The sequence below is a fragment of the Ochotona princeps genome, chromosome 18 (genome assembly GCF_030435755.1).
Source record: "Ochotona princeps isolate mOchPri1 chromosome 18, mOchPri1.hap1, whole genome shotgun sequence".
Classification (NCBI taxonomy): domain Eukaryota; kingdom Metazoa; phylum Chordata; class Mammalia; order Lagomorpha; family Ochotonidae; genus Ochotona; species Ochotona princeps.
The window spans coordinates 29,362,750-29,386,139 of record NC_080849.1 but is presented as its reverse complement, the minus strand read 5'-3'; the positions used below and the strand labels follow the sequence as shown (position 1 = coordinate 29,386,139).

The 23,390-nt window shown below is 47.6% G+C and overlaps 1 protein-coding gene and 1 pseudogene across 3 annotated transcripts in view; one reads left to right on the top strand and one right to left on the bottom strand.

Annotated features, from left to right (window-relative positions):
- Window positions 1–23,390, top strand: part of FHOD3 (formin homology 2 domain containing 3) — a 434,575-nt gene that overhangs the window by 28,799 nt on the left and 382,386 nt on the right. For all 3 annotated transcript variants that reach the window (XM_058676902.1, XM_058676901.1, XM_058676900.1), the window contains exon 2: window positions 17,698–17,804. In XM_058676902.1, the coding sequence (XP_058532885.1) occupies window positions 17,698–17,804 (107 nt within the window). The remainder of the gene's footprint in view (window positions 1–17,697; window positions 17,805–23,390) is intronic.
- Window positions 10,569–10,647, bottom strand: LOC118758159 (U2 spliceosomal RNA; annotated as a pseudogene).

The following is a 23,390-nucleotide window of genomic DNA, read 5'->3' as shown; positions in this document are numbered from 1 at the left end:
ACTGGGCTCTTCTCCATCAGAGATTTGAAGGGAAAATAGTTTTTAAGAGGGTTCACAGAGTCAAGTCAGATCACCTGCTAATACCTGCTTTCTAGTCAGGTGTCTGAAGAAAGGATGTGGCAATTGATTAGTCATGTCTGCAGTGGGACCCAGAGTTTGCCTCTCTTGTCCAGGAGGACGTTGTTGAACCAGCTGTGGTTCCACTGAGTTGAGGATCATGCTGTGCGAACCACCCACCAAGTCAGATGTGGCTTGAAATTCACCACTTCAATTGCAAACTAACAAAATTTTTTGTTTAGAAAAGTGGGGAAAGGTGAAGGTCACAGATTTTCTCCTTGTGCTTAGTGCAGTTGAAGTGTAGGGACTTAGCCAGTGGGCTTTGCCTGAGGAAAACCAGCTTGCCCAGGATCCCGGCAGCTACTGAACAGACTTGCTTGCTTACTGCTCCTTCCTGCAGTATAGGTCCTCCACTTGGAACACGGAAGGAAGTTTGGTTGAAACTGGTATGTCCTAACTGGTGAGGGCTAAAGGCAGGGCGATATGGCTTGTGAGATAGAAGGCCAGTATATCCATTAGTATTCCAGCAGGGGATAATTGGAGAGTTGTGTCCCATGCCTGCACTATGGGACTTTAATCCAAATGGGGAAGGCAACCTGGCCACCAAAAGTGACTTTGCCTGCAGGAGACCTGCTGTCCACGGGTACCTTCTCTTCCCAGTGGCTGACCTCCTTGGGGAGCATTGTCCAGGCGCTCAGGGGTTTTTGGTGGCTATAGCCGTATAGCTGGCAACACTTTCCTGCCCACTGAGTGCTCAGAAACCGCCTGAGCCCATGACCAGTGATGTGACACTAGATACTGGTAGGCTCAGGACTGAGTATGCCCACCCAGGAGCTGGCTGACCTGGCTCCTGCTTTAGGAAGGAGCCATCTTGCCTGCCTCCCGATCTCCATGACTCTCTAGTTATAATGGCAGCTGGACTCTCAGTGCTTCTGGCTGCCCACCTCTTTGTAAGATTCTGCTTTCTTTTGATTTACTTCAAAGAGATGGGTACTCAGCGCGGGTGAACAGATACAACAGTATAGAGAATTAGGTATATGTCATTTTCTCTGCTGTGTATGCAGTACACATGTTATGGAATACTCAATGTTCGTAAGTGCCTAGAAGACTTTCGGATCATCTAATGATTTGAGAATATTCAAGAGGAGGGTTTGAGTCCCTGTTCTTGGTTTCTTTTTTTTTTTTTAATTATTTATTTGAAAGGCAGAGTTTTACACACACACACACACACACACACACACACACACACACACACACACATCTTCCATTTGCTGGTTCACTCCCCAAATGGCTACAATGGTTGGAACTGAGCTGATCCAAAGCCAGGAACCAGGAGCTTCTTCTGGGTCTTCCACACGGGCGCAGTGTCCCAAGGACATGGGCTCTTGTATGCTGCATCTTCCAGATGCAGGAGCAGCTGGGACTTTGCCACTTTGCCACAGTACAGGCCCAAGTTCTCAGCTTCTGTGTAGTCTTAACTGGCTCTTGCAAACTGTACTGGGAGTTGGTCTCTCTGCTGTAAAAGGACCCTCATTCCTTTGAGCACATGGCTGTCCATGGAAGACAGTGGCAGAGTTTGCTGGCCTGGTGCCTGCTGTGCCAGTGAGGGAGATGTTAGCGGCAGCATTCCTACTTTCGCTGTCTAAATTCAGAAACTAGTAAGAAGTCACACACTAATAGGAGGAAAATTCAGGTGAAGGACCATTGCACAGTGACAGAAGAATCATAATGGGGTCCCGGCAAGCTCTGTCTAGTCCCCCAGGGTGAGGGTTCCCAAGGAAGGGCAAACTCAGAAGGGATTTAGGCCTTGGTGGAGGAGGAGGGGTAGTTGAGAATTCTGGATGGTATGGGCTTAGCTGAGCTGTGGGAAGCACCTGCAGAGTCCAAGGGTGGGGTAACTGCAGCTGGGGCTCCTGGGTGGGCACATGGGGAACCGTGCTATAGGCAGGAAGCCTGGGGTGCACAGTCTAAAGGTGGGGATGAGTGAGAGGAGGGAAGCAGTGTGTCCAAGGACAGAAGGCCTGCAGCACCAGATGTGCGGGTCGAGGGGCCTGTGCAGGTCTGCAAGGTGCTGGGAGACAGCAGGTTGCTGTCTGGGCCTGGAACTGCTCCACAGGATGTCCTTACTGTCTCCTGCGATGTTCCCTCCAGCCTGTGCCCTCTGCTGATAAAGCTGAATGCCATCCTCCCTGTTAAGGCGAATGGCTAGAAGGAACCCCTCTCAGCACTGCAGAGCATGCACAGAGGGTTGGTTGAGAAGCCAGAGGCAACCCATTGTAATTGTGATGGTGTGGGCTGCCCCTTCCTGCAGGCTGCTCTATTTGTTTCAATGTGCGGCACACACAGCAGTTGGATCCTTCTGAAAGACCATAGCCTTGTCATGGGAAGCTGGGAAGAGACTGATGGGAGGGGACCATGCAAAGCTCCAAGGCTTCATCCCTAACCCAGCCTTCCATTTCCCAGGTATGCCTTCTGCATCAGAAAACCATATCTCTGGCCAAGGTCAGAGTCACTTCCTTTGTAAAACCTTCACTCATCCTGCTTCCTCCAGCAGGTGTGTGTGAGCACTTGCATTCTCTCCCTCCCCGCCCCCACCCCCTGCTGTCCTCCCTCCTCTCTCCTCCCCAGCACTAGTACCATGGGGGCACTTGTTAGGCCCACAAACCCTGATCCTGCCTCACCTGCTGAATCAGCATCTGCTGGTCTCAAAATCTTGGGGCAATTTCTATCCATGCTAAAGGTGAAAAAACGTTAATTAGACTACGTTTATTATATTAAAATTTCTTCTTATAAAAATTTTTAAACAGTTACTTATTTGAAAGGCATAGTTAAAGAGGGCGTGCTTCCATTAGCTGATTCACTTTCCAAATGGACTCAACGGCTGGGGCTGGACTAGGCTAGAAGTGGGAGCCTGGAATTCCATCTGGGTGTCCCATGTGGGTGGTAGAGGAACAAAAGTGCCTGGGTTATCTGCTGCTGCTTTTCCAGGCATATCAGCAGGGGGCTGGATCTGAAGTGTAGCAAATCAGAACTCAAACCCATGCTGGCATGGAATGTCAGTGTCACAGGCAGCATTTTTTTCAAAGGTTTATCTATCTTTATTGGAAAGGCAGATATTCATAGAGGAAGAGATACACAGAGAAAGATCTTCTGTCTGCTGGTTCACTTCCCAAGCAGTTACAACAGCCAGAGCTGAGCTGATCTAAAGCCAGGAGTCAGGAGCTGCTTTTGGGTCTCCCATGCAGCTGCAGGTTCCCAAAGGCTTTGGGCTGTCCTCTACTGCTTTCTGAGGCCACAAGCGAAGAGCTGGATGGGAAGTGGAGTAGCCAGGATTAGGACTGGCGCCCATATGGGATCCTAGTGCATGCAAGGTGAGGACTAGCCATTAGGCTACGGTACTGGGTCCTCATAGGCAGTGTCTCAATTAGTGGTGCCACAGCATTGGTTCCATTTATAATAGTAGTTGTTCATTACACAACAAGTTGGAAGTAATGGAAAAGTCCAAAGAACCAAAGACACTGGGGTTCAGCAGTGGTGATGGGTTCCTTTGCCGTCTCTAGCTGGATGTGGGAATCCTGTGCCTGCCCACTTCTTTCTGAGGGGCAGCTGTGTTCAGAGAGACTCTGTTTGTTTCTGAGCAAGAAGCTATTCTTTAGATAGTGGCCAAACCTGTATCCCATAAACAGAGGGTGTTCACAACAAAGGGTTCTGAATTCTCTACTGTTCTACTGCTCTAAATTCTCTACTGCTCTTTTCGGGAACTTGGTGTTCCCAATGGACTCATGAGTTTGACCAAGGCCATGTCCACCCAAGGTTTCATGGCTGGTAACTCGTGCATGCATTGACCAGAATTGCCCAGGTTGCTTTTCCTGAGTGACAGTGAAACTTGGGGGGAAGACTATGTGGAAAAACACGTGGAGAAATGAAGCAGTTGTTGATGGCTTAGACTGCGCTGGCCCAGCCAACGCACCTTCTGATTGCTTGTGGAAACTGCCATTGATAAATGGATTTAGGTAATAATCTAATGCAAATGTGAATGAGGGAGTCTGAGGAGAAAAGGAATTGTCCCGCTTGGCACTCTGGCACAGAGATAAAGGACTAATTGAAATAATCCGCAGAGAGCCCTGGCAGCTGGTGAGAGGCATTCCAGAAGCCACCTTCAGCTCAGCACCCTGGCTCTGAGCCGCTGTTGCTCCGGAGGTGTGCCTGATTCCTCTCTCCACCGTTCTTGGTGTTTGCAGCAGCTGTAAATCTCCAGGGCTGGCCTGGCCACGTGGTTGCCCATGGGAGTTATCTCCTTGAACCAGTTATGACCTTGGAGTCTTAAGCTCCGGGTTTTAGACTTGTGCAATGTTTGTCAGCTCCATTTCCTGAGACTGTTGCCATGGGGACAAGCCTTACTTGTCCAGTGTGGATGGCTGCCACCACACTACTGCTGGCCTCTAGGTGTGCAGAAACTTGGGATATTCCTGTGTCCCCAGACAATGGCAACTCTGAATGGTCGGCATAGGGAGCCTAAAGCATGGACAGCTGCCACTGCTGGGGGTGTAACCTTCCATGAGTGGGCACGAGGGTGTGTGAGAACCAGCTTATATTCATGCCCGTGATGGTGTGGGCATCTCGGGTGGAGCACATGGGATGTGTTCACGCACTGACACATCTGGAGTGCAGTATCTGCTTGGCCAGAGTGTTTGTCTTCAGCATCTGGGGATGATTACCTCTTGTCCAAAGTGAAGTCGGGCAGCCACTGTAGAAATTTCACATGTAGGCAGTGACGAAGAGAAGCAGGCGTCTGTGAGGAGGGCAGGTATGAATTACTGTCCAGGCACACTCCAATTCCCTCACCTCAGAAGCTGCACTGGAAGGACCTGGTGCTACCGCCTGTGACTGGAGCCAAGTGAGCTGTTTTGTGGGACCTGAAGGAGATGCTGATTTTGACTCTGAAGCTAACACTGGAGGATGCTTGTTACCAAAGGGACTCCACCTCCCAGGAAGACAATGACTGACTGCCTAGACAGTGATCCATCAGCTAAGATTTCCTGGCGGAGCCTCTCCTGCGCAGCCAAGGTTATGATGTTGAAATTTCCATGGATTCCGAAAGTGTGCTCCTTCGCAGCCTCAGTCTGACTCGTTTCTGTATCAAAGGTTGTGGAGTCTCCAGATTCTAGAATGAGCTAAGTAAAAACATTCCCGGACTCACAGCTGGGTCACTTTGATTTTGGGTTGCAGAAATACACCTCCTGCACAGTGGATGGGTGCCTTCCATGACTCCCAGAACTGGTGCAGAACTGCTGTCGAACTGGAATCATCCCATGGGAGGTGCTGATTTTCCTTCAGCAGACAGTGCTCAGACATACACTAAAGGCAACGCAGTGTTGGGGCAGGGGGGATCCTCAGGGCCCAGTTACATGGGGTATATGGTGTTGCAGATGGAGCCCTTTTCTTCACTGGCCCCTGTGAGTGGCTCTTACAAGGGTTGTCCTGCAGTGCCTGGAGCTGAGGGAGATGTGTCCCAAAGCCATGTGTTCTGCTCATGAGCAAGAGCAGTGTTTGTTTTTTTTTTTTTTCCCTCTTGCAATTAAAAGTGTACAAGTTGTAATTCAGAAATACATGGATGCCTGTGGATTTTAAAATTGGATTAAAAATGTTGTGGCAGTGAGTCCAGGGAGCAGTGTCTAATTACAGCTCTCAGCAGCCCTAGACTTTGGGATCCTGGCTGGAGGGGGGAGCGGTGTGGGAGGGTTGGCAGTAGGGGAGGTGACATCACCACCCCATGGAGCTTCCAGATGCAGGGTGTCAGAGGTCTCATGAGGGACAAGTTGGCCACAGAGAGGGGAAAGGAGACGTGGAGGCTGCTTAGGTATCTGGGACTGTGACAGTCATGAAGGCTTCATGGACCTCAGTGAGTTTCTGGAGAGAGGAGGTGTTTTGTCAAGGGGTTCAGCTGGGCACGAAACCAGGGCTATCTGATCATCCAGTTAATGAATGACTAAGGGAGGGGGATTCAGCCACAGCCTGGCTCTGAGCAGGAGTGAGGCAGAGAGCATTAGTGTTCTGCACATTCAGTCTCCAGGGGTCTGAGCAGAAAGGGCCTCTGGGTGCCCTGAGTCAGCAGCCACACGCAGAGCAGAAGTGACCTGGGGAAAGTAGGCAGCTGCCTAGATTCGGAGAGCCCTGCTGCTGTTGAAGGGTGACTCGGGCACCCAGAAGGCCTGTGCTCTGTGTGAAGGGTGGTCCTAGGACTTGGGGCTATTTACTCTGGCCTCCCTGGGCCTGGAAGAAAGAGCTGGAAACTTGAATGTTTATGCTCAGTCTCTTTACTTTTCACTCTTGGCAACCCATCAAAAACACTCCAGCACATGCTGCAGGCTAGACTTTCTCCGTTTTCAGGCTGGGAAAGCTGATGAGCCGGTCCAGCACTCGGCTGTTGGTTTGGCTCTGAGACTGGTCTTTTCTTCCCAAGCGGCTACTTTCTGGGGATGTTCTGCCATTACCCAGGTGCCCGGGTTCTCCTGGCTAACGGACAGTGTGCGCTCTAGGAATCTTGAAAGTTCTTCCTAGAAGTCCACAGTCACGGCCAGCTGTGCTTCCCCAGAGGGCAGTTTCTGCTGCTGGCCCTTCATGTGATGGATGGCGGGCGGAGCTGGCTCTCACTGAAAATTTCCTGGGGTGTTGGGCAAATGCTCACCCTTGAACCCTGTAGTATACTGGCTCAGGGTGAAGAATGGCACCTGAACAAAGGTTATGGAGTAGACAGAAGAGCTGGGGGTGGGATAAGAAGTTCTGAAGGCATTGGAGGCCCTGACTTTCTGTTCTCAGTCTCTAACACTCCACTAGGTAAGCTGAAGGGGTATCTCTTTTGTCAGCATAGAGCCTAGAGCTCCACATCGGATTACCTGTGGGTGGTGGAAAATGTGCTGTCTCAGGGCTGGCATTGTGAGGGTAGTGCATTTAGCTGCTGTCTGCAGTGCTAGCATCCCATATGGATATCAGTTTGAGTCCTGGCTGCCCCGCTTCCAATCCAGCTCCCTGCTATTGTGCTGGGAAAGTGGTGGAGGATGGCCCAAGTGCTTGAGTCCTTGCATTCATGTGGGATACCTGTATGAAACTCTTTGCTCCTGGCTTTGGGCTGGCCCAACCCTGGCTATTGCAGCCATTTGAGAGCGAGCCAATGGATGGAAGGTCACTCTTTCTCTCTCTCTTCCTCTTCCTCGAAAAAGGAAAACATGCTGTTTCCTGGCCCCACCTGCCTACTCTACAGAATTAGAACACTGGGGTGTGGTTCAGGAATCTGCATTTTAAATGCATTTGAAGTGGCTGTTTTGCACAGTGAAGTTTGAGAACTGCTGATGGAGATGGGAGGGCAGGTGCTGGGCAACAGGGCCTTGTGATGACTGAGCATATTCTGCAGGAGTGCAGGTGCAGGAGAGGAGCCTGTGGTCACAGCTACAGAGCCCAACAGAGCAGTGGTAGTGGTGGTTCAGGTGTGTGACGGGTATGGCTGTGTGGAGCCCCACACCCAGAAGGCAGTGCTGAACTTAGGGGTTCCTACTCTGCAGTCCTTGTCTTGAAATTCTTTAGTTTTCAACTGAGTGAAGGTTGATGGCCTGGTGGAAGAGGCACTCTACCCAGGTGCAGCTATGTCTGCTGTTGCTTGCCCACCTCCCCAAGCAGCACTGTCTGCTGCCTGATGCCCACCTCATCTGGTAACTTGGGCTGTCCCTTCCACAGGGGCGTTGGTGTAGGAGCAGAGAGTGTTAGAATCAGGCTTAGGTCCAGTATACTGCATGGTAGGGCCTGTGCCCAGCATTGCCCTACTCATTGTGTGTGTGTGTGTTTAAGATAGATTTATTTTCATTGGAAAGGAAGATTTACAGAAAGAGACAAAGAGACACAGGAGAGACAAAGATCTTCCGTCCACTTGTTTACACCATAAAAGGCTGCAATGGCTGGAGCTGAGCCGATCTGAAGCCATGAGCCAGGAGTTCCCACATGGGTGCAGGGTCTCAAGGCTTTGGGCCATTCTCTACTGTTTTCCTAGGCCACAAGAAGGGAGCTGGATGGGAAGTGGAGCATCTGGGACATGAGCTGGTGCCCATATCAGATGCAGGTGCTTGTAGGCAGAGGTTTAGCCAATTGAGCCAATGTGCTGGTCCCAGCATCTCCCTGCTTGTAAGGAAGTATGATGGCAAAAAGCACCAGCAAAAACATCATGGCAGGTTGAAGAAGAGATAGATGAAGGAGGAAGAAAGACTGTTCCTCCCACTTTCTGAACTTGGAGTTTCATATTTTCAGTTTGTACTACAAATGTAGGAGCTGGCGTGAGTGAACCTGTGCTTGCTGGGTCTGTATTTCAGTGGTTCCCCTCACTGAAGCAGATCTTCTTTCTCTGCCTTTTCCGAGTTCTTCATTCTGATGATATCTGACATATTCCATGTGTGTGCAAGCTCCTTCATATTACACATCCTATTATTTTTTCTTGTTATGTGAAAATTAATAGCTGAGGTTTTTTTTCTTTTGTCAGAAAAAATATTTTAAAAGTTCTTGTAAATTTTGTGTAAGAGTTTGGAACATTTAAAGAGAATCAGTGACAGCTCCTATATTTATGTGGTGTCTCCGGTCATGAAATGTTGCATTTTAACTATGTGAGCTTGCTTAGGCACTCTTTACGGATGGTTTCCTCTGCCTCATTTCACTGGGCAAAGCCAGCAGAATGCACTGCTTGGGGAATGTTTGGGGAATAGGATGTGGGACTGCATACATCTCAGTCATTGTTTTTATTGTTTGAAAGGATGAGCAGCTGATAACACTCTAGGAATTATTTTCATGGCCTGGGTCTCACTTGCCTCTTTGCTCACCAGTATTTGTCATTGGCCATGCTCTGCCTGAAACACTGTCTTCCCTTGCTTGTGGCTTTTCTTTATGTTCCCCATCTGTTCCTTCTCAGTTCTCTTGGTGCTGTCTTGATCTCTCAGTGTTGGAATGGCTGAGCAAGTGCTCCTCTGTCCTTCCTCATTCTACATTCTGTTGTGCAGTTGCTAAGAACATGGGCTCAGGAGCTGTGTTGTATGGGTTCGATTGCTACTAATTGTGGTGACCTTGGGTAAATGGTTTGGTCAAATCAATGCTTCCTGTGAGCTTTTGCTTCATAATTTTAATCAATTGAAGATGTGAATAAGAATAGTGCCTTGCCCATAAGCTTGTCAGGGGATTAAATAATTCATACTAGTTCTTGGATGTAGATAATAAATGTTTTTAGCTATTAAAAATTAGCTACTTGGGCTTCTGCTTCTGGTTTTGATGAGCAAGCTTTTAGCAAGAGGGAAGCAAGCCACAGGACCAGGCTTGCTTGTTGAAGGTTTCAGAGAGCTACCAAGGAAGCAAACACTTGGATCCCAGAGAAAAAGGAGACTGAAGTGAGGTTCTCTGAGTCTGATGGTCTACATTGTCTGTCACTCTGATGCAACTGCTGTGTCATCAGTGGCAGGTGCAGGAAAGCACACGAGGAGGTTGAGAAGTTAGGAAGAGCTAATGGTAGCCTTGCAGCTTGCCAGCAGCCAGGGAAAATCCTCCCTGGAGGAAAACATCGCTGGTGTCTAAATGTTTTCATAACTGATTGCATTCAATAGACAGTTTCTTGGCATATCCAGAGACATAAGTTACATAGGAAAAAAACCCACAGAAATATTGATAGGTGATTGTAACATTAGAGTTTTCACAGGTGGCAACCTAAAAATTTGTGAGAAACACAGCCTAGAAAATAGACAAGATGAAGAATTTTAGTAAAACAGGATATATAGAGAACCAAATGGAAATTGGATATAGAAATGGAAACAGGAAATGGAAATGGAAACAGGATACATGGAGAACCAAATTGTAGAAATAAAAAAAATACAAAAATTAAGAATGAGGTAAATGAGTTCAACAGATAATTAATTAGAGATGAAGAGAATGAACTGGAAGATAGCTCAATAGATCGTAAGACCAGTATATGGAGAGCAGAAAACACAGATAAGAGCATAAGAAGTATATGGGACAAGGGTCTAAATACCTCCACTACAGTATTAGCATAGGAGAAGAAGGGGCAGAGGCTGTATCTGAAGACAGAAGAACTTTTTTCCTGCTTTTTAAAAACAGTAATTTGCTTCTGTTGGTGTTTTGTGTTGAAACAAAATTCACCTAGAATTCACACTAATTCCCATTTTAAAGCATAGTACTCAGTGACATTTAATACTTCATAGTGATGTGCAGCCAAGCCTCTAATTCCAGATTGTTCTGGATAACTTGTGAAACTGTAGGCCCTTTAGCTGCTCCTCATTCCTCCCTCCTCCCTGCTCCTGGAAATCACTTGTCTTTCTGCTTTTGTGGGTTTGCCTGCTCTGTACATTTTATTTAGATGATTTTGTGACATGTGGTGATTTGTGGCTCTGAGCCTCTGCCTTCTTTTTCTTGATGAAACATTTTCAAGATATGTACCATGTTATAGCGAATATCAGTACTGTACCTCTCTTCATGGTTGAATAATATTCCATTGTGTCTCCATGTCAAAATATACTACACTTGATCTTAGCCAAAAGGCCGAGAAGTGATCCATGTCAAAATATAAAAATATATTTTTAAAAACCAGTAACAGAAAAAAACCAGTAACAGTTTCAGGATAGTTTATAGATATGGTTCTGAGAATATAATGATATAAAGCCAACATTTTTAAAGTTAAAAAATGACATCAAGTCACAAGGTCAAGATATGCTATAACTCCAGAGAATGAATGCAAGGGAAACTGCCTGTAAGAAGAGCATAGTAAAACTGATATAAACTAAAAACACTGAATGGAGGCCGAGGAAAAAGGGTTTTATTCAAAGCAGCCAAAGTAAGCCTGATGTTTGCATTGAAGTGATTGATATAAACGATGGGACGGTGGAATAACTGTTTTAGACTGTTCTACTAAGCTAACTGCTAGTTCAGAATTCTGTATCCAGGGCCTGGCACAATGGCTGAGTGGCTAAATCATCACCTGGGACAGCCAGAGTTGGAAGAGGCCAAAGCCAGGAGCCAGGAGCTCCATCTAGATTTCCATTGTGGTTGGCAGGGACCTAGGCACCTGAGCTGTCATGTGTGGTTTCCCAGGATGCACACTAGCAGGAATTCTGGTCAAAAGCAGAGGCTGGACCTGATCTTAGGCACTCTGATATGGGAGGTGGGCATCCTGAGCCAGGGTTTAACTTGCTATACCACAACTCCCACTTCTATGTGTATCTTAAAACACATAAATTTAGATGCCTTTACAGGAAGTGAATACTCTTATTGTGTGGGGTATATCTAATTGGAAGCATAAGGAACACTATACCCTCACCCTCCACCATAGCCATGAACAGAGAGTATCCCAGGTATGTGCTTTCTAATCCTTTGCCTATAAAAGTCTGAATAAGCCAAGGGTGTTTTTTCTCCTTAATCATGAAAGGGACACTTAGCACTGCCTGTTGCAAACCCTCTTTCTGAACTGACTTTCTTAGCTTGTCATCCAAGTTCAGTTTCTCCTCTCTGCTGCTTTTAGAAGGAACCACAAAATTTGAGGAGGCCACTTGCTTCATGATTGCCTAGCAACCCAAGCATTAGGAAGCAGGCGAGCTGTCCTGCAACTGACCAGTTGGCTCTCACCACAGGCATTTTGTGCTGCTGTTAGAACTAAGATGATGCCCAGTGAATCTGGAACTTCAAGGGGAAAGTTACACCTGCTGTGTGCTCCTGGGGTGGGGGTTGCAGGCTCAATGGAAGAAGATATAGACTTAAAGGAACAACCATAAAGTTGACCACAAGCATGTGGATCCATTGGGCAGCTCTGGTTTGGGCTAGTCCCATCTTACTTCTTCTGGGCTGGATCCTAGTTTGTCCTTGGCTAGTGGCCCGCCTCAAGGCTTGATGATCCAGGCTGGGTTCATTTACTCAACTGGTGGAAGTTTGCCAGCTAGAGGGTGCTGTAGCTGTGGCAGGAGGAGCAATCAGGGCATGGTCATCCACCCAGCAGCTGGCTGGCCCTGCCTGGCTGCTTCAGGTGGAGGTGGCTGTTCCAAGAGCAGCAAGAGCAGACCACCTGCACCCTGTCTGCTCCTCCGCCCCCATAACCCCTCCAAGGAGATGCCTTCCAGGTCTGGCCAAGTCACATGTGCTCCCCTCCCCCACCCCCCTTGGCAGAGCCAAGCAATCCCGGGAGCTGAGGAGGTCTCCGTTCTCCAGGGAAGCAGCTGCAACACTACACTCCAGGCTGGCATGCAGATGGGCAGACAGCAGCGAGGGCCTTCCTGTGCCTTTGAGCGTTTCCTTAGGTTGATTGATTTTCTAAAAAAAAAAAAAATCCCCCAAAAAACGAAGAACAAGAAAAGTCCCAGCAGTTTCCTCACGTTGGAATGATGACTGAAGTTAGTTTAAATGGTAGCCCTCACGTGTATTTATAGAATGGTTCTGTGCATATCTATTTCGAGGCTACCCAGGGATTTTATTGCTTGGCGGAAGGATCGCTGTAGAGCTGCTGCCAGAACCCGGATAATCATTAAGCTGGCCCAGTGGATTAGGGAAGGGGAAGAATATGGAAACGGAGATGTGACATCAGCCTGGGTTTAGATGTGTGTGTGTGTGTGTGTGTGTTTTAATTTTTATTTTCAGATGGTGAGTCTGCCCTTTCTTCTGGGAGCACTGTCTTTGCCAGAGCAGAGGGAAGAGCCGGAAGGAGCACAGCGTTCCTTCTGGGGCTCCAGAGATTATTTTGTTCCAGGCAGAGAGTGGCTCAAGGCCTGACTCCCTCCTGATCACCTGGTCTCCTCAGCCCTGCCCCCCGCCAAGTGCTGGCCACAGGTTGAGGGCTTCCACCACCAGGCGGGGAGCGGGCAGCCTGGTCCGAGGGCTTCCCACTGCCCACCCCTGTCCTGTCATTACCCTGTGAAATGCCAATCTTCTCACATGGCTTCCAGCCTTGTCTTCTGTCCTGAAGTGCCCAGTGGTGTCCTGGCCAACACACTCAGAAGGAGTGCAGTGGGCTAGGCTGCCAGGGGACCAAGGAGTCAGGAAATAGCAGGGAACACATTTGACAGGAGAGTCCTAGGTTGGGATCAGGTTGCCTCCCTGATAGGAAGTAGGAATTGAGGTTTCCCTGGTCTAGCGGGGAGGGGTCCCGGGGGCCTTGCTCCTGCGGAGGGCGAGCCTGGGTCCCCCAGTGTGCATGTTCCTAACAGCCAGATCAGAATTGGCCACCCCATTCTGTTCGTACTATTTTCTTCTGGAAGTGTGTACCTTTCTCTTAGTTATCATTGACCACTATTAAAGAATTCATTCAGCGTGACTCTTAGTTTGTTTCTACTGATGATTCCCAGGGTGAGTGCCAGGTGCTGCAGGTTAAGCTGCTGCTTGGGACACAGGCATCACACCACAGATCACCTGGGTTTGAGTTCTGGCTCCCTGGCTTACAGTCCAGCTTCCTACTTATCTGCATCCTTGTAGGTAGCAGCAGATGGCTTAAGTGCTTAGGCCCCTGTCCCCCAGGTGGGAGACCCAGCTGGTGTTTCTGGCTCCGGTCAGACATGCCCCTGGCTGCTGCAACCATTTGGGGAAGTGACCCAGCAGAGAGATCTCTCTTTCTCTACATTTCCAATAGAAAAATATTACCAGATCGATGCTTTCTGAAGTGGAGCCCCCTCCCAAATACTGAGGGAGACTTTCCAGTCTTTGGGACATCAGTCCAGCTAAACAGCTGGCTTCCTATCTCTGGGCTCACAGTTTACATAGTAGGCTCAGGTGTCTCAGGTGCCATGGTGATGGGGCTTGTGTAGCCCTGACTGTCAGCTGACTGGGTGCTTGTCCCACTTACTGCAGAACTCATGTGTTTGTCCCAAGGGACTACAAGGCACAGATCCATCATTCTGCCAGCTGGAGACTCAGTGCCATGACTAGAGAGGAGAATGTGTACTCCTTACCTGGGGGATGGCAGGGGATGATGGCAGCCATTTCGTAGAAGGGGGACTTGGGCATCTTACAGAGGATCCCAGGGCCTCCGCTGCTGAGAGGAGAAAGAGTGTGTATGTCGCAAGGATGAGCTCAGCTCCCACATGCTGTGATGGTGTCAAGTTCTCTGCAAGTTCTCTTTGTGAGTCACACTTACTCTTTGAAACAATCCTTCAGAGGGAAGGAAGTGTTGCTGTCTTCCCTGTGGTCTTTTTGTTGAACTTGAACTGTGGAAACAAGTGTAGTTGAATAAGGCGCTGAACAGAAGGTCGGCAGGGATGGTGATAAAGGGCCTGGGGGGAACCTGTGGGTCTACCTGTTGAGATTCTGGGCTGGCAGGGAACACAGGTCTGGCAGGATGGGGTGAGTGTCCAAGAAGTCACATGATTTGCTCCAGATTGCTGGGATGAGCCAAAAATGATATACAAAGCAGTCACTGATGTCACCCAGGAGGGGTTACACCTGCTGGTCGCCAGATGACCATCTCCCCAGACGAGAAGAGCAGAGGGCTTTTATGGGGATGTCAGTGACTGAAGACCCTGGGCCATGGTCTCTCAGCTTTTGCATCCCTTCCCTGTCCCCTCCACTTTAGGAATGGCTGGGGAGAGTCAGAAGGCTGTGTGCTGGCATTGGTCTGGGAGGGCCAGCTATTGCCTTCTGAGGAATTTTTGAGTCAGCTGTGAAAGAAGACCATGATGAAAACTTAAATGATGGAAGCACAATCAAATAAATTCTAATGAAGAGTAGGAAATAGTCAAAGCGTATGACCTCTTAAATATTTGACCGCTACCTCTGTTATTGTGGGTCCACGGGTCTGTGTGGTAGAGATGAGATGTCGGGTATATGTGAGCCCCAGGGACATTTTCTGGCACTGGGCTCATGTTGGTCATGTTGGAGCAGGCTCTGGTGGGCTTGTCTGTGCCAGAACCTCATGCAAGAATTGCATTTCTCTTGGTGCCCACCCCCCAGAACTGAATGGGGGCTACAGCCCTTCTTGAAGAGGAGTATAAATTCCTTATCCAATATTATCTTTTTCTGGCTTCTACATTTCTGGTGGTTGAGGTGACAGTAATTATTGAGGGGTGGGTGTTGTGGTATGGTGGGTTAGGATGCTGCCTGGATGCCTGCATTGTATGTGAGAGTGCTTGGGTTTGAGTCCCCACTCAACTTCCAATTTGGGTTCCTGCTGATGTGCCTCCTGGGGAGGCAGTGGATGATAACTCAAGTGCTGAATTCCTGCCACCCACATGGAGGATTCTGGCTCCTGGCCTGAATCCTGGGCTAGCCTATCCCAGCCCCTGCAGTTGCAGGCGTTTGGAGAATGAATCAGTGACGGGAAGGTTTTTGTGTTCTCTACCTCTCTCTCTGTGTCACTCTGCCTTTCATATAAATAAAACTTGAAGTGATAGTGTTAAAGCCTAGAGGATTTTCATATCAGATCTTCTAGTCTGTTGATAAGATGAGGGATTAGATAGAAGCAGAAGTGTTGTTGCTGTTGTCAGTTACTGGATGTGAGCTTTGTTAGTTGCTAACAATAATAGAGGTTAAAGTCAAGTGTGAGCCTCCCGTGAGTACATTGTGAACCTGGCCTGGTGTGTGTGTTAACAGGTTCAAATTCTAACGGGATTTTCCATCTGGGAAGGTTAAAGCCTTCTCGATCTGTGGGAGACTTTGGGCTTGAGAGATGCCTGCTGCAGGAAACCGTTCCTGTCTGCTGCTCCTAGAGACGGGGCAGGCAGCTGTCCTGTGGTTTTCCTCACAACCCCGGGTGTACCTCTGACACCATGGCAGTCATTTTGGCTAATTTGATTCCTGCCTTTCCCTGCCTTCTGAGAGCAGATGATTCATTCTCTAACATGCCCGTCAAGAATGCTGGAATTCACCATCACGCCTTTGGTTTGTTATTAAAGAAATAGGACAAGTGAACCAAATAGGATTAACCCTTCCAATAATTTCCACAAGGTATGTCTCACAAATAATAAAGAACAAATTCTTTTCATTCTGTGGCGGATAAGTGGAATCCAGGAAATAGCAGGGTGGCGGGGTGTCTCTAACAAGAACTAGCAGCCTGTCTCAGCTGGCCAGGCGATGCAGCCAGGCATACATGGTCAGGCCACAATCTAAATTTCTCTTGCTGGGGGTCACAAGCAAAGTCTTTTCATTGAAAGTGTCTGCTTGCTTGTTGGAAACCTCCCTTTAGTAGCAGATCATTGAGCATCTCTCTTGATGTTTTAGCATAGCGATGCAGCTGTTTGTGTTTCCCCGTCTTCCATCCTTTTGGAAAGGAGGGTCTTCAGTCATCCTGACCTGAATGTGAGAGCTCCCCTAATGGCCCGGGGAATCAAACATGAAGTCACAAGGCAGAATTTCCCCATCATGTTCAGCCAGTCCTCTTTGGAAGAATTCTTTTCCTTCATTTTTAGGTAAACTGATTCTATATGCTACATTGTGGGAACTGGGGCAACAACCTCTAAATCTGAATGATTTCTCACAGCAAGGGCCCATTTAGTGGTCTGGCTTCAGTCTGGGATGGGTTATCAAAGTCTGGGTGCAGTGATGTAGGAACCCTAGCTCCTTGTCTCAGTGCTCCTGCTATTTTCCGGTTGGGGGTCCTTCTCTGGGTCTTCTGCATTTGTCAAGAGAAGACAGTGGGATAGTCAGTACATGGGAATGCTAGGCCACTCTCATCCTCTTCTGTTGGTTGGTTGGTACTCAGTAATGAGGCTAGAGGCTGGAGCCTGGCTGTAGGGTTGTGAGATGTGGTCTGTGTACCTAGGAGGTAAGCTGAATGGGATTGGCAAATGCATAGCTCTGTCTACGCCACTCCTGAAACACTCAGATGGCACATGGCTACATTTTAGAAGTACAAGGAATCTAAGGCTGGTACAGCATGTGGTAATTGTGACTCGGCTGCTCTGAATCCCTGCTCCACTGTTTATGCTTGGGCAAGGAACTTCATCTTTCTTTGCCTTAGTTTCCTGCTCTATAAAGGGGCTAACAATAGAATTTACAGAATTTATGTGAGGCTCAAATGACTTACCATGCACATGTGTTTACAACAGTGCCTGAAGCATAACTAGAAAAAAATGCATCTTTGTTAAGTAAGACATTTTAAAAATGAGATGAAGAATAAAGAAGCTCAAGATCCTCTTTGACATGTTGTGATGTGAATGTGTTCAGATGCAGAAGGTTCCTTTCAATCTGGTGAAAGTGTGGTTGTTGAGCGGCTGTTATTTGTGATGTGCCAGGTGTGATACAGCATCTGAATAGACAGGCTTCTCATGTTCCACCCCCACCACTACTAAATTTGTTTTTAAACTTTCAATGCATGGTCTCATCAGCATCACGGTCTCGGGGCCCACTTGCCAAGTCCATAGATTCTCTGTGTCCCCATGAGTGGACAGAGGTGCTGACCCCATGCCCAAAGGGCTTCTCTTCTTACTCCACCCCAGCCTTCCCTGGCCCCATCAACATTGGAAAGATCTGTCTGCTACTATGCAGTATACCCCTGAGCTGTATGTAGCAGTGTTGCCCTTTGATAATTATGTCTCATGTTTTAGGGTGCGCATGCTCTGTACAGCACTTCTCCTCCTCTGCAGAGTTCCGGTCTAAGGAGCAGGTGCATTTAACAGGATCTTTCTCTTGCAGCTTGATGACTGTGCTCTGCAGCTGTCCCACAATGGCACCTACCTGGACCTGGAAGCCACCCTGGCAGAGCAACGTGATGAGCTGGAAGGCTTCCAAGATGACGCAGGGTAAGAGGGAGGATGGGGGATGGGCATACACAGAGGCCAAAGCTTTGACCTTGTTTGTACACACAGTCACACAGGATGAAGGGAGATTGCCAGGGAGTCATAAGGCTCTTGCGCATTTTCAACAACTTTTCTCGATCAAGTTACTCAGTTCCTATCCTGCCCTAGAAATATTTCTGGTATAGTTTAATCAAGCCTGTAGTTTTTTCATCTTAAATTATTTTTCAATGTAATATCACAATCTAGATTTTTCTGGATTGCTGACTGCTAAGCATGGTTTTCAGAGGTAGTTTACTGCATCTTTTATTTTGTTGGCAGATGTCATTGTTTCAGACAGTATTATCTTTAATAGTCATAACAGTGGAGAAAATGGTGATTAATTATGTTAATGAATGTCAAGTTACTTTTAGCCTACAGATCCATGTAGAGAAACTCAGATCTGTGCTCAGAAGGTGGGATTGTTGTGGGCTGCAGAGCTTCTGGCTAGGTCTATTGTGTGAGAAAATTCAGAGGTGGGAGCATATGATGTACAGGAGAGCAGGATTTCTTTGGTAACACCAAAGTGGAAATTCAAGAACCAAGCAGTGCATGAACAGCCACAAATGCAAGAAAAACCCTTCTCCTAGGAAAAACATGCAACAGTGGAAAAGCTCCCCTCACAGGAGAAAGCCCCTTAACAGGATCAGGCCTTGCCTTTGAAAGCATAGAGGGTGATGTTTAGAGTGGATCCCAAATGAATATTCAAAAGGGGGAAGGGTTTGGGGCAGGGCCTGAGCAATACCCATTTCTGCACTCCTTTAAGGAAATACCAGAAGCATTGTGGCATCAGGTGCATTGTGGTACTGGAAGCTTCAACCAGTTTGGAAAGAGGCTGGGATTTTCCAGGACAAGGGAGGTAGGCCTGTACAGTGCTCGGAACCTTGGGTATGTAGAGAGAAAGAAGAGAGTTTGGATGATGCACAGAGGGTCCAACCTGTCTTACAGCCTGGCCACAGCTGTCCCCAGGTGGGACAGTGTGGAACTATCCATCACAGACATGTCTGGGTCAGCTAGGAGCTGTGGATCACTGACATTATTTGTAGATTGGGTTGCGAGAGGATCTGTTGGACCTCAGCTCCTCCCCTAACTACCTATGTTCCCACAGCAAAATCACTGGTTTCTACATTTATTAGACTACTGAAACAGCTTTCTGATAAAGCCTTGCCTCCCTTTCTACATTTCTTTTCAACCAAGCACATCTTGGGGTTTATCACTTTCTTCCTTAAAAACCATCTGAGTCTCCACGATGCTTTCCAGATAATACTCAGCCGTCATCTGGTATTAGTGATGCCCAAGGGAGTTGACAGTACAGTCAAGTGAGTACTAGCTGAGTGTAAGGATTTTTTATGTATAGCTTGGAGGTTGGGGAGAAGTTGGTGCCTTCTTAGTACTGGTTCTGTATGGCTGATTCTCTGTGTGCTGATTAGACTTCCTGGTTTTTGTACCCTTCACAATTTGTGGTCTTTATTCCGCTAATTGTCCCCCTTCTCTTTTTCTGAAACTCCATTGTGTCAGAACATTCAGCTTGCCTAAAACCCAACAGCTTGTGTTTTCTCAGTACATGACAAGCAGACCAGGTAAATGGCACAGTCCCTGAGTAGATTCCCAAATGGCATTGCCATGATCACCAGGAAGACTAAGGTTCTTGGTAGGTTCCAACGAAGTTCTGCAAGGACACTCTTCTAGTCTTTTGAGAGGTTGTGAGGGCCACACCAGTAGTGTGTTGCATAAAGATCCTAGGAATGAACCAGCAAGATGTGTACACATGAGGGGGTGTCTTAAGTCATACCAGTTCTACTCATCATCACATTTCAATCTAACACTATTGACGTTGATAGAAATGGGTAAATTCTACCATGATAGTTTTTATCAAGAGTTTGACAATGCCATCCTTTTATGCAAAATGGCAGAATTCAGGCTGGATGGCAGTCTAATTGGATGGCTTCATGGCTTGTTGATCAAACAGACCCCAGGAGTGTTATGAGGAGATCACTGCCAACTTGAAAAAAAATCTCTTATCCTTATCCTGTCTGGGTTTCTCTTCTCTCCCATTGTTACTCGTTTTTCAATGGTTAGGAGATGGCAGCTGGGGGTGGGGAGGGGCAAATAGATTTGACAACAGTGTAAGAGTAAGGGATAGGAAAGACTATAATCTTTATGGAGCATCTGTTATTCCAACCATTGTATTGGGTCCTTTATTCACAGTGTCTTTGTTTCATGGTGAATCCTCACAGTAGTGGTGTGGTTGGATTTTATAGTCTCCTCTTTTTCATTTGTGACGACAGAGGGTTGAGAGTTTTGTTCCATGTTCTGGGTGGCCAAGCCAAGGGATGTTGGAGTCCATTTTGAACATGGGTGTGACTAATCCTAAAAGCTGTACTCTTCTGCCCTCCCCAGGACTTCTGGGCAAAGAGACTTGAAGTACAGTGCAGTGTATGCTATATTTCAAAAATGTACAGCAAAAATGTACAGCTGGCACTTTTGGTGACAGGAGGTGGCTTCAAGTGAGGCTGCCAGTCCTGGTCTACAGCACTTTCTACAGGTGGAAACGGTGCCTGTGCACACTGCAGGGTGGCTTCAGAACAGACACCTTTGTGACCATCATCCCTTATGGACACTCAAGCTATCACAGGCAACACCAGCATGATGCAGGTGCTGGAAGTCCTTCCACAGCTGTCTCCAAAGAGCCAGTGGGGGACAGGGAAGATTTGGAGGCTTGCTTTCCAACTGTGTTCCCTTCTGAATCATCACTCAGCTGTGAAAAAATAAAAAGTTGCAAGGATTTCTTAGATCACAAGTCCATCCAGTAGGTGAGACCTGGATCCAATTTCTGTACCCTGGAAGCAAGGAATACTGGGAGAATGAAGAATGGCAAGATGAGACTGTGGAATGCAAGACATGAGGAAGTCTTAACAGAGGAAAGTAATCCAGAGTTGCTGTGGCAAGCTACCCCTTGGACAAACATGTCGACTCACCCCAGAGTGAGGTTGTGTGTTTCCAAGGATCCACCCCTTGTCCATGGAAATAACTCAGGATGATGTTTCCCATCATCCAGGAGAGTGTGAAGATGCCACTTTTGCTCATCTCGTGGTGGAGACCCGTGTCTTCCTAGCCTGTATTGCAGAAGACTCAGGCTTGGTGTTGGCCTGGCTTTTTTGGGTCACCTGGGGCTCCCCTAATATTCACCTCCACTGAACCCTGGGAATACATGGCAGATTCCTGGGAACTGACTGGGAAACAGCTGCAGGTGGAGGCCTCCCATCACACAGGTGTCAGGTGTCAGGAACTTCTATAGTATCAGTTCCACTGAGGGATCCTCTGGGTCCTCTCCCAGACACATGGCATTTGTTGAAGTCTGTGTTCCTGCGAACGCACATCTCCCATGATGGGAGTTAAATATAATTGTTTTTTAGTTTAGATTTGCCCTTTACAAGTATGAAACTGGCAAATGAAGTATCCTTCTTTCTCTTGAGTTCTTGGTGTGAATTGCAGCAATGTCCTCTTGAATCATGACTCTATTGGAGATGTGTTGCAGACTGTACGAATCCTTGGGGTCGGGAGAGGGGTGTTTGTTTTGTTGTTTTTGTCCATTGCCCTGATCTTTTGTGCCAAGACTGAAACTACATTCACATATCATTTGACATTATCACTGAGGCTACAGCCAGCTAGAGAAGGGGAGAAAGCCCTCCCAAAATGGAAGGACTAAGCAATTATTTGGCTAACAAAATGGAACTAGGTATGCCTATCTCCTTCTAAGGTTGGGGAAGTTAGCAAGCCCAGCACAGTGCACCGGAAACATAAGCCCTGAGACCTCTAGACCCCATCATGTGTAACCTTGTACAGGCCACTCAACTTCTGATAAGACTTTAAAAAATCAGCACACTTATAAACTTTATTTATAAGAGAAGGACACTCTCACCCAATCCCAGTTCCCTCCCTGTCAGGGTCTTTGGCACCCCTGGGAAGCCACATGGCACAGTGGTTACGAATGTGGGGGTGTGTGTGGTTAGTCTCCTGGCTCTGTGTCTTTGGGGATAAAACTCTGCCTCTCTGAAGCTTAGTCTTCTTTGCTATGGGGCTAATGTAATGTTTGTCTCTGGGGTTGTTTTGCAGTTAAAGACTGAAATATCTCAAGTAGCAAGGCTGTTAGTTGATGGCACTCCAAAGACACTCAAAACTAGCAACTGGTGCTCTAGCTGCAGCTAGAATTTGGGAAGATACATTGAAGTGTTAGGCCGTACAGGTCAAATACTACTGTTACCAGGAAAGCTCGGTGGGTTCTTTCTTCAGCTTAATATAGAAATAAAAAGCCAGAAATCAGTTGTAGACAGAGAAGTTTTAGTTGCAAAGTGACCAAGTGAACCTGGAAAAAAGAGGAAATGGGAAAGCACTTCCCGGGAGAGTCCTGGGAGGTGGGGTGCCTCCTGAAAGGAGAGAGGGAGACATCAAAGGTTTTCATAAGGGTCTTGGGTTTTTAAGCCTTCCCTGATGCCTCCTTGTCTGGGTGGGAACCTGCAGGGAAGATGTTCCCCTTTGGTGGCTTCTCAACCAGTTAGGAAATGGCTGGTCAATTCTTGTACCATCCACCTGAAGGTGTGGCCTAGATTTTAGGGAGTTTGGATGGTCTCAGCTATGATCTTGGCTGCTGCCTTGCACTATCTGCATCCCATATGGGTGCCAGTTTATGTCCTGGCTGCACTGATGGCTACTCAATAATAAACTCACCTGTTAGTGATATGCAAATGATGCTGTGCTCATTTGGTGAGAAAACAAGTGATTTCTGGGTGGAGACCTTTCAAGGTAAATGCTGGTGTTTTCTTATGGATAGAAAGTATGTTGCAAATAAGTCCCTGATTGCAAAAGTTTGTTAAATTGCATGATAAAGTGCATTTTTAAAAGGATAACGAGAGAAAGAGACATATTCTGGGGAGGGTGTGAACTGAAGAAATTAAGTTTCTCTCCCTCTTTTTTTTTTTTTGTTTTTAGTTTAGGTAAACGATTTTATTAATCAAGGGAGAGAGAGTCTGATGGACTGCTTCCTGGTGGGAGACAGCCCACGACCACTTCCACATGGCAGGGTGACCCACGAGGGAAATCATTTACCTTCAATTGAAGGTTCAAATGTTGCTGAGGTGCTGATGGCCAATGAGTGGAAGGTGTGAAGGTTCTCCTTTCATTCTGCTTGGGGCTGTGCCAGGCTCACAATGCAGGCCATCAGGTGAGGGAGATGAGTGGCCCTTTAGGATGCCTGTTGGGGTAAGTTCACTACTGGCCCTGGGGTTGGGTGACTCAGAACTGGTGTGCAGGGCTGCTGCTAGAACTAGCTGGGGAAACATTGCTTGGTAAGGCTGATCACCTGAGAAGGTTTCGAGCCAGGCTTGAAGACTCTTCCCTTTTTGAAACAGCTCTCAGGTGGTAGGGGGCGTGGCCGGGAGCTTCGAGCACAGGTTTTCAATCTTACGCCACCTGAGGAAGTTTAAAAGCCTCTCAGCTAGCCCAGCCTCACGCGTGAGATCGGACGTGGGCTGTGCGCAGGCGTGCGGGGTGAAC